General features: G+C 41.5%; 1 protein-coding gene across 1 annotated transcript in view; it reads right to left on the bottom strand.

Moving 5' to 3' along the window:
* PTCH1 (patched 1) overlaps window positions 1-11195 on the bottom strand; it is a 26309-nt gene that overhangs the window by 9861 nt on the left and 5253 nt on the right. The window contains exons 3-6 of the mRNA XM_010140671.1: window positions 7529-7671; window positions 5282-5465; window positions 3643-3923; window positions 1983-2120 (exon numbers count right to left, since the gene is read on the bottom strand). Of these exons, the coding sequence (XP_010138973.1) occupies window positions 1983-2120; window positions 3643-3923; window positions 5282-5465; window positions 7529-7671 (746 nt within the window). The remainder of the gene's footprint in view (window positions 1-1982; window positions 2121-3642; window positions 3924-5281; window positions 5466-7528; window positions 7672-11195) is intronic.

Below are 11195 nucleotides of genomic sequence, written 5' to 3'. Positions count from 1 at the left end.
GTGACGTACTTTTTTTTTTTTTTTTTTAATATATATATATGCATAGATATGAAGTCCTGTCTATTAGATTAGTTTCTTCCCATCTCTTCCCAAAACAACTGTTTTGTCCTTTTTAAATTCCCGTTTTAAATCTTCCGTTCTCAGGGACTGCCATTTCTTTCTTCTTGCGCACCATTAGCTTCTGATACTTCCCAAACTATTGCAAGTCCTAGCAAATGGGTTTACCTCCAAAAGCTTATCTACTGCACTAGGGGAACAAAGATGTCACCACTTCAGGGATCCAGTTGCTTCTCTTTAACCTTACCCTACAATTTTTTTTTAAAATTATTCTTTGCATTCTGCCAAAAGCTTATCTACTGCACTAGGGGAACAAAGACGTCACCACTTCAGGGATCCAGTTGCTCCTCTTTAACCTTACCCTACAATTTTTCTTAAAATTATTCTTTGCATTCTGCCTCTTTATGTGCCCCAACTCTCTACATCCTCTACACGGTCCTGGTACTCAGCCTTCTCCAGTGTGCTAAGTTCCCCATTAGTTCTCTCTTTTTCATCGTCACCAGATCCTCTTAGCAGTCTACCAGTCCTCCTTTTGCATCTAAAAGTCCCACCGCATTCCTATCCAATGTCACCACAACTTTCCAGCCCCCTTCCTTCAATTCTTTTTGGATTGCTATCGTACTAATATACTAGAGATTACAGCAGACTACAAACAGTTCCTTCCTGAAATTGTACTGACCACTCATCCTTTCCTACTTATTAATACAGTAAAATTCAAATCCATGAAAATAATTATATTCTTAAGCTATTCTGAAATATCACTTAGAATGCCTTACAGGAAAACAACTTATGCTGAGTGTGCAAAATGTTGGAAAGACCACTGCTGACATTGTCAAGTGTGAACTCAGAAAAATAGCCCTTTATTCTTTATCACCAAATAAAGCAAGATCAGTTTTGCCAAAGTTGAACACCCAAAAATGCCACCTTCCAGGTGCACTGTCATTTCTATGCATTTTTGCACATAAGGTTGACTAAGCTGTGTACTCTAGATTTGAATATGCAAAGTTGAAACTGTTGACAATGTTGAAAATCTTTATATAAAACATACTTCATCCCACCCCCGCTCTGCTCCTCCTCCTCACATTGGAAAACTGTTTTCCTACAGACTGCATGTTTGTGCCCACTATTAACAGCTGACGGGTTCTGAAAAGAAGGTGCAGATTTTTCAAGTGAAAAATGCATCCAAATACATTCAAAAGTTAGTGGTCCAGAGCTATCAAATGACACTACGTGTGATTTCGAAAATCCCCTTTAAAGGCTTCTCTTCCACAAGATACAGCAAGAGTAACAAACAGCTACACAGCATTGAGGCAACAACAGGGATACTACAGACCAGGACGAGGAGAGTCTGGACGGAAGTAAGGCGCATTAAGAGCTCTGCTTTGCCTGTATATTTGCATCACTCAGACAACTAGAGATTGTAGTTAATGTGATCTCCCTTAGCTCCAGGGAGACTGACTCAATAGTGAGGAACTACTTTATCAACATCAACTCCACTCTATCAAGACAAACCAAATGGCTGTTTGCGACAATTTCCTTCTGAGTGTCACATCACTGACTTAGGAGACTAAGTAAGGATTCGTGATCCTAATATCGCCACCATTTTATTTTAAATTATTTTTAAAATGCTTTCTAATTTTACGTACCAAAGCAACATGAACAGTGAATTCCACGCCAATGCCGACAGAAGCAATCAGGATAACCACAGGCACTGCACTCAGTTTTATTCCAATAAGACCCATCATGCCAAACAGCTCCACAGTCATCAGAGCCAGCACCACCACCTAGATGATTTCAAACACCCGTTAGTAACTTTGTATACGTGTCACATCACTGACTTAGGAGACTAAGTAAGGATTCGTGATCCTAATATCGCCACCATTTTATTTTAAATTATTTTTAAAATGCTTTCTAATTTTACGTACCAAAGCAACATGAACAGTGAATTCCACGCCAATGCCGACAGAAGCAATCAGGATAACCACAGGCACTGCACTCAGTTTTATTCCAATAAGACCCATCATGCCAAACAGCTCCACAGTCATCAGAGCCAGCACCACCACCTAGATGATTTCAAACACCCGTTAGTAACTTTGTATACTCCAGACAAATGAAAAAAAAGGTATTTCAAAACAACACGGTGTCTATGAAACGTACTCCTCAAAGCCTTGCTATATTCCCAAAGACAAGCTGCTTCTTGTTTTGTTGTGCTCACTGGCAATGACCTGTTGAAGAGCCAGTTTAAATTACACTCCTAAGAACCCGTGAACAGGCCAAGCATCGAGTTTGTATTGCCTACAATTTACCAGTGATCTGAAAAACAATTTGTGCTTCTTTATCATGGACACTCCCAAAACCCACACATTTTCTCTTTTTCACCTGCCTCTCAGACAACCGTTCCAGAAAAAGTAACTTTCAAATACCTGCACTGGAATTCTTTTTGTAGAACCGCAAATGTAAGTGAGGATGACTTTTAAGTAGGTTTAAAGCCCAGGAGAAAGTGAATGCCATCATCAGCTGATAAGCCTCAGGTTACAGAGGGGCTCTAAGCTTTTGATTGATGTGGGATTGACATGGACAAAGTGAACAGTTAAATCTAAGGGAAAGCTTTTATTTTTCTTTCATCTACCTTACAAAAAAAAAAAATTCAGGAAAAGGGAGAGGAGGAAATCTGTAGAATCAACTTTAAAAGTTGCTAAAGTCAAGCAGGAAAAAAAGATAGACATACTTAAAAAAGCGATGGTGGACTCTGAAAATAAATCCCTTTTCCAAGGGAAAAAAGTATGCACTACAATAAATGATTTTATAAGCTAATGAATCAAGACTAATAACATAAATTGCTTGATTAAGTGCTACGAAAAATATTCTAGACTAAACATTTACCTTTTAACATACCTGTCGTATAAATGTACATTACAAAAACTAGTAACTGTTTTATGCTTTTCTACTTCTGGCATTTTATAAACTATACGATAGTTTATGGAATTTAAACATAGGAACATCATCATTCAATTTAACTTGAATGTTTACTGAGAGCCTTATGGTGCCTTGCAGAAAGCATAGAGTATTCTCCTCAGTTTATAATTTTATGGCTTTCTCCTTGATAGCTCAGTTACAATCTTTCCACAGTGTGTACCGTACAACCTAACCATTTCAGTTTTTCCAGAAAGACTGCATTCAGAAATCAGCGGGAAAATTTATAGGCAAGTTAGTCACAAGCAACTACACTGAAAAATTAACTATGTCTGATAAAAGGGGAGAAGTAATAAATAATTAGAAATAAAGCTCTTGATTTTCCTCTCTGTCTTTATTTCTCAAGTTAGTGTGCAACTGAGCAAGGGCAAAAGTTTATGCACCTTTCTAAGAAACCTTTAAAGCTGCAAAAAAGTTGGTCAAAGGATTAAGGTTATTAAGGTTTGTATTTTTAGCATGAACCCTACCCCCTCAAGTTGAATAAATATGTAATGAATGATGCAATATACATACTCCACCAGAGGCCCAGACATAAACAAAACTTTCCCGACTACAGCAAGAGCTATGCTGAAAGGAATTTGACTTCAACAAAGACCCTTATAATAAACTTACAATGATCCCAGCCGTCCAGGGGTTTAGGAGGAAGAGGGCACACACGAGAAACGTGCAAGCCAAAACCACGCTAATGGATAAGAGGAGCCAGTGACGAAGCCCAATGTACTGCTCCCAAAACAGAAACGGGTAACCGTTTGGGTAGCTGGCGATCCCCAGGCTGGTGTAGTTACTACAGATAGCTCTCACTTTCTCGATAGCCTCCACAAAGTCAGAAGTTTCACGCAATCCATTGAGGTAGAAAGGAAACTGAGCGTATTCTATGGGCTCAGCTGCTGGAACTAGGAAAAGCACAGTAGTGTTAAAATACAGTTTTGGAAATAAGAAGACACAGAGAGCATGATTACCAAAACACTTTGTTCTCCACAGCAAAATGCTTAAAGGTGTTGAATTTAAACTTTACTTCTTTGGAACAAGTGCCAGTTTTAAAACTCCCCAATAAACCGAAAGATGAAGCAGTACAGGAGATTACTTTATTTCATCACTCAGTGCAATGGGATGAATACAGTCTACATCAAGTCCCCAAACAATTCTATATAATTTAACAGATACATCTCCATACATGTATTTAGTCATCACCAGTGTTATAGTGGCCAAAAATCCCTAACTGCAATATAAAGTACAAGATCATATGATCTTAAACATTGCGTCCAAATGCTCTTATTCTATGCAAGTGCAGTTCCTTTGAAATCAAAGGTCATTTTCCTGAGATTAACTGAGGTCCACTGAAACAAAACTAGAGAAATCCATGTTCCATTACAAAGCAACACTCTCCATACCTCTTTTTCAGCATAATGCTAAGTCTACGTACCACAAAAAAACCCCAAAAAACCCAGCTTCCACAACAAGCATTTTGTTACTGCCGTTGTGTGTTCCAGACCCTGCAGGGTCATTCAGCTGACGTGCTAAACATGATTTCCCCTATTATAATCTCGACTATAAATTTTCCTTAAGACAAGGATTGGCTAACTGCCACAAAACTCTAGGGTTCAGATACACTGAAGCATGGCTACGTGGTTACCCAACCACATTTCCACGTGCATTAGTCCTCCCCTACATGTCCTCTCCCCTTTCCCACTGCTGTCCAACTAGCAATCCTCCCAATAAACTGAAAGCCAAAGCAAAGCAATGCGAACTGGCACTGGTGCTCAAGAACACAGTGGATGGCACGGAATGGGACTGCTTGCCTACCAAAGTAGCTATTGTACCATATCAGTGTTGATAGCTCAGCATATCAGCTGACTTGATAAAAATCCCTTAGGTATTGAGGATTGAGGATAAGCATGAAATTATCTCAGTGATGAAATTTCACAATGACATAGGCAGAAATTTCATGCAATCTGCAGATTTCTCTCACAGACAGAACTATCAGGGGGCACTAAAAAGCAATGCTTACTCTAAGTTTTTAGAGCTTTAAACTGTTATAGAGCTCGTTTTTCAACATGATAAAACCCTGCAGTGATGCCACATTTTCACTGGTGCGTGGGTGTCCTAAGAGTACAGAGTAACACGATATATTGTCCTGTTTACACTTCTGAGCCCTGTGCAGCATCAGCCAACTACAGAGTTACTGGTTCTTGAATGAAGGAGTGGGGGCACTTACATAAACTGTAAGACATTAAGATTAAATGCTACTTACTTCTCAGCCTTGTTTCTGGCATATAGTCTGCTTTGTCATGGACCCACTCTGGGCGGTGAGGCCGGATGTTCGCTTGTGAGGCAGCATAGGCCACAGGGTCGTTGCTAACCCAGGCTGTCAGGTAGATGTAGAAAGCATTTGGGTTAATGATTCCATCCGCATCCACCAGACGCTGTTTAGTCAACTGCAAAATGGAAAAAATTAGAAGCCTTTCAGAATGAGTTTTGCTTTCGCGGCTCTTGCTGTAAAGCTTTCAACAAATGGCCTGGAGATACAACACACATACAGGAGGGGAAAAGCAAAACCAGTATGAATCTTCACTTGAAGTGACTTACCAGTAAATTACTGTTTGACAACGAAAAAAGAAAATCTAAAAAACTACTGTGACAGTAGAAAGCGGTTATTTACAGATTAGTACTCACAGAGTATCTACAATAACCACTAAATCAGCAAACGGTTCCAGAATAGCCTGAACCAATTCAATCCAAATTCTGAAAGCCTACAGTCAGGAGTGAAAAACAACCAAGTTGGAGGAACATATTTAAAGACAGGGAAAGAAAACCTGGCAAGAGTCCCTATACACGTCTGTGTGCAGTTAACCTCTGTTGTTAACACAGAAGGAAATGCCACCCAGTAAATGGAGGGGAGCTATAAAAATAAAACAACATCTGTATAAATTTTGCTAACACTTGCCTCCTATGACCTATGTATTCAGAAAATGCCTAGCGTCACGAAAGCAGACGAGTGCCCTGTGTTATTTGGGTCACTGTGGGCGAATGCATCTGTGGAGTAAATAGCAGTGGTACACTTCTAGGGTTCTGTAGCCAAATCCTGCACAGCTAGAGCTCTGACAGAGGACTCTGGGGGTGAAAAGTATTACTGGGGTTTTTTGTTTTGTTTATTTAAAATTTTGGCTCGGCTCCAGTTTCAGGTCTTTTTAATGAAATGAAAAACAACAGTGACAGCAGTTAAAAAAAAAAAGCTGGATTCCAAGGATCTGGATTCAATTAGTCCACAGGATATGCAACAACTGTATGTCTTCAAGCTGTCTCTGGAACTGCACAGTACAGCGCTCAGCCCCTGTGGGTACACCACACTTTTCTCCCTCCTAGGCACAGGAAATTGTATCAGCAGCTGCAGTCCAATCGCATTTGTTCCACAGCGTACCTGGTACACTCTGCTAAACAAAATCTCACTGAAGGTTTTCTCCACAACTCCCTTTCTTTGTTTAATTCATAGCTGGAGCTTCATTCAGACCCAACAGCATGTTGCATGTTGCTATACAGCAGTGTGTTTTACACACCATAGTAACTTTCAACAATGCATTCCGTAAATCTGTCACCTTTAATGCCAGGAAAAAAGTAAGACAATGAGCAGATCTGCCAAGAAGGTCACTAGAAAGACTATTTTTCTGCCTGAAAGCACAGCGAGTCAATGACGACTTTAGGAGAGCAGAAGTTATATTATTGCAGAATTTCTTCTTAGAGGTTTCAAATCTAATTTTAGCGTAGGGAGTCAAACCTAATGTGCTTCCACCTACCAATGTCTACAGCAAATGCAGTCTCATGCTGTGATAACCCTGCAAAAGAACCTCAGACGTGGTTTATTTAGGCAGCTCAAACAACTACCATTCTTAGTTCTACAACAGCATGGCTGCGTTTAGTGATGATGGTACAAGAATATGACAGAGCATGTAATGATTTCAGTCCCCTTCCACTATCACTCATCAACATCTTTTTTTTCAGTGTTATGTTTTGCATAAATTGGTAGGAACTAACAAAATAATTGCAAATGCTAGATTCAAACCCACAGCAGAAAGCTGAGCAAAGGTCAACCCTATAAGGCAATCTGATTCAAATCAGAAACAATGCCGCTTAGGGCAACAAGGTTAATGTTGGTGCTGTCTGGCATAGGACCAGACTCCATCTACCTACGGATGCATTTTTCACAACAATTTCAGTGAAAACTGAGTGCGTGTGACACAGGAGCAGACCAAACACATGTCAACCACTAACAATGAAGGGCGAACATTCCCAGTGTTGATTTTGAACAGTCTGCAACACAGGCCAGACTGCAGCTAACAAGTGGCTTCAGCAAAGTCAGTGAGCCATGTGGTAAGGTGTAACTCAGGCTTTCAGTTGAGCAAGATGAAAAAAAAGAGACTACGACATGCTCTTTGCATCTCCCCCACTACTGATGACTTGTGTATTTCTGTATAAACCAGTATGGACTCTGTTGATACAGTACCTGGTTGATGTCAATGGGCTTTGCTCGGTTGCCTGTTTGTACCAAGAGTTTGTAAGCCAAAACAGCATCATCAGATCCATTTTTGTAATTGTTGTAAGTGATCTTCCCATTTTCCCAGTCACTGTCAAATGCATCCTGAAGTCCTGCAGTGTTAAGGGAGGCAAGGGGAAGCAGAATGATCAGGTAAGCAATCATGCTTAGAAACAAATTTCAGTAGGAAAAAAAGAATGACTCTTATAGCTGAATCAAGGAAGAAAATTATTCACCTGCTGCCTCCTAAATTTGGAGTTCCTCATTCACTGTCACTGTGTGGGAACATAAATGTCCAGTATTTTGCCCAAAGAAAGGACGGAGAAGCAAGACAGTGCAAGGGAGAAGCCCCAATAGTCTTCCCATGTTGTGCAGACCAGCAAAGTTGAGCTAGCAAGTTGCAGAGACAATGTGCGCTGGTGTAAACCAGCATCCTCTCAAGGCAAAGAGGCTATCTTAGATAGGATTGGGACCCTCTGGTCCCACATCCTTCTGAGAGACTTTGAGAGTAACCTAGCATTTTGTTTGAAAAATTATACAGGAAAGAGCTGAACTTGTCTAGAATAAAAAGTAGTTTTCCCCATGAACCACAGTTCCAGAAGCATCACACTCAAAACTCTGTAAGTGCATTTATCACCTCTTTCATACACACCCTCCTCAAAACAAAGATTAAGTCTTGCCCTGACCTAGATTGTGCCAGAAAAGGGCTGAGTTCAGCTCTGATCCAACTTCATCACCTACTGTGGTCTTAAAACCAGAGGAGGCATTTAGTCCGTTATCTAGAAGGGAAACATTCTCCATACTTCCTCTGCCTCACCAAAAGCCCGGGTGACTGCACTGAGCTATCCAGGAGATCACACACCACTCACATTAACTGTTTTGGGCTACTGCAGAGCACTGAGGCAATAGCTTCTATGATATAACCAGAAATTCCACTACCAGGGGAAGAAAAAAAAACACTGAAACGTCCAACTTCAAACAGCAACTCAGCTGCTCCTTGAGCACACAGCATGAGTGAACACGATTTTGTCAATTTGTTCCATCTGTTCAACTTGTGCAGCTAATACAAGTCGTGGGATCTGCTGCCAGCACATGTAAAGATCACAGCCAACACCTATTCACTCTTAACTGTTATTTTCCTCCTTGCCACCCTTCAATGGGGAGGGAATACCTCACAGCACAGATTTGGATCAGATTTAGTACAGGAAGCTACAGCCCAGTACAAGGAGGCTCTGTGCAAGCAGATGACAAACCGCCATGTCCACAGAAACGAAGGAAAAGGCCAGGGGAGTGGCACTGGAGGAAATCACCGACCCACCTCACAACTGTGGTGAGGAGCTGAAATGAAAACCATCACTGCAGATCAGATAGGTTAGCTACAGCAGTATGGGGATAAGAGCACTGGAAGAGAAAATGCACCCGGCTGACACTGCCTCTGGGATGGAGTACCTGCTCCCATTCCTAAACTCATCCCCTCTCCCTTAGAAAACTGCCTCCCCTGTTGTCCAGTCAAATCATACCCACTCACGAAGCCAGCACGCTGAGAAACAAGCAACAAAAGAAGCCTGCCAGATCTATGCACACAACCGTCCAGCACCTGCCCAGGAGGAGGACAATTTGTCAACAGGTTTTCCGGCACCACTGAAGGACCGCAGGGCCCCTTTAAAAAACTGTTGTTTGCTGGTGCTTGGAGAGGGGAAAATGTTGCTTAGGACATGCAAAAGTATCAATCCATCCCTCCTATGCCAAGTTCAGCTCCACGTCAGTCTTTCAGAAAGTGGCCAGGTGACAGCATTTGTGCATCACATGAAAGATGACTTTGGGGAGTTAGGAGAAGACTGTTTAAAAAGCATGTGGTAAGGAAGGAGACCACAAAAGAATAGCTTAACTGACAAGAAAAATGTCTCCCTTCAGCAGGGGCAGCACACAAATTGCTGTGACAAACCACATGCATGGGCAGAGCTTTCAGAATTAGCACCCGACCCCTGTCAGGGGGCTCCACAGACACACAATAACAAACATATGCGTAGGCATATGACATCACCCATTTATGGTGACAAGGTACGTCAAAAAAGGGCATGTACATTTAATATTACTGCAGAGGGTGAAAACTTGGCTCTCTCGCATCTCCACCTGCTCCCCTATTCTCACAAGTTTGGTCATCCCTCAAACCCTGCTCCATTTTACATCTTCATTCCTCAGCTGGCTTACGCTCTGGGTTATTCTATTACTGACCTTGCTGAAACTGAACATCTGAGGAAAGAATACCAGAAATCACTATCAATTGTGGTTAATTCCTAAAGAATTTCAAAATTTCAGTGACTAAAATTTCCTGTAACACTTTGAAATTGATAGCAGAGCTGCTGCTTTCAAAACAAACAGTACTTCCATTATAAACTGTTTATACTGTTGATCTTAAAAGACATTTAATCTTTTATAAATAGTATTAATCAAATGTTTCTGGGAAGAAAAAGTAACTTGTTGACTTCTTTCTGCAGAAAACTTATAAAAATTAGGGGAATTTTTAAAAGCTTAGATAGGGTTTTTTTTTCGTATCAGCAGTCACTTTTGCTTAATGCTTCAGAAGTAAGTGGAATCCTCCAAAATTATGTGGGATGTAGGAATGGAGGTAAGGAGGGAACTCCTACTGACTCATGCGAACAGCTGGCACCATGAAACAGCAGATAAGATTACCATTTGCAAAAACAAGCCAAATTACAAGCCACCGGGGAATTCAAGCTACCTGATTTACACTCGGTCACTTAGAAAACTAAAGTTAGCATTTCCAGTTTAAATGAGTCATCAGCATTAACTCCGGTTGCATTTTCAGTAACAGCAAATACGCTAATGTGATATAATAACAGAAAGCAAAATACAAGGGAACCTCTGAAAAAAGAAGTGCATTAGGCTGAGGGCACTCCACTGCTACTGTGGGGCTAAGACCAAGGACACCTTCTTGATAAAAATGCTTTCATTCGTATGCTACTGCTTCCCTTATTCTGCCAGACAAATGCGTGTGTCAGAAGGCCATCTTGAACCACAGAATCACAGAATCACCCGGTTGGAAGAGACCTTTAACATAACCCAGTCCAACCGTTCACCCTGCACTGCCAGGGTCCTTAAACCATGTCCCTCAGCACCATGTTATTCAGCTTTTAAACCCCTTCAGGGATGGGGACTCCACCATCTCCTTGGGCAGCCTCTTCCAGTGCTTAATGACCCTCTGTGTAAAGAAATTTTTCCTGATATCCAAACTAAATTTCCCCTTAACTCTCGTCCTGTGACTTGTCACATGAGAGAAGAGACCAACCCTCACCACACTACAACCTCCTTTCAAGTAGTTGTAGAGAGCAAGAAGGTCTCCCCTCAGCCTCCTTTTCCCCAGGCTGAACAACCCCAGTTCCTTCAGCTGCTCCTCATCAGACTTGCTCTCCAGACCCTTCACCAGCTTCGTTGTCCTTCTCTGAACACGCTCTAGCACCTCAATGTCCTTCTCGAAGTGAGGGGTCCAACATCGGACACAGGTGTGGCCTCACCAGTGCCCAGTACAGGGGGACAATCATTTTCCTGCTCCTGCTGGCCACACTGTTTGTGATACAAGCCAGGATGCCGTTGGCCTTCTTGGCCACCTGGGCAC

The sequence above is a fragment of the Buceros rhinoceros genome, unplaced genomic scaffold (genome assembly GCF_000710305.1).
Source record: "Buceros rhinoceros silvestris isolate BGI_N320 unplaced genomic scaffold, ASM71030v1 scaffold12907, whole genome shotgun sequence".
NCBI lineage: Eukaryota > Metazoa > Chordata > Aves > Bucerotiformes > Bucerotidae > Buceros > Buceros rhinoceros.
The sequence above is the reverse complement of the archived record's forward strand: the minus strand, read 5'-3'. Positions and strand labels throughout refer to the sequence as shown.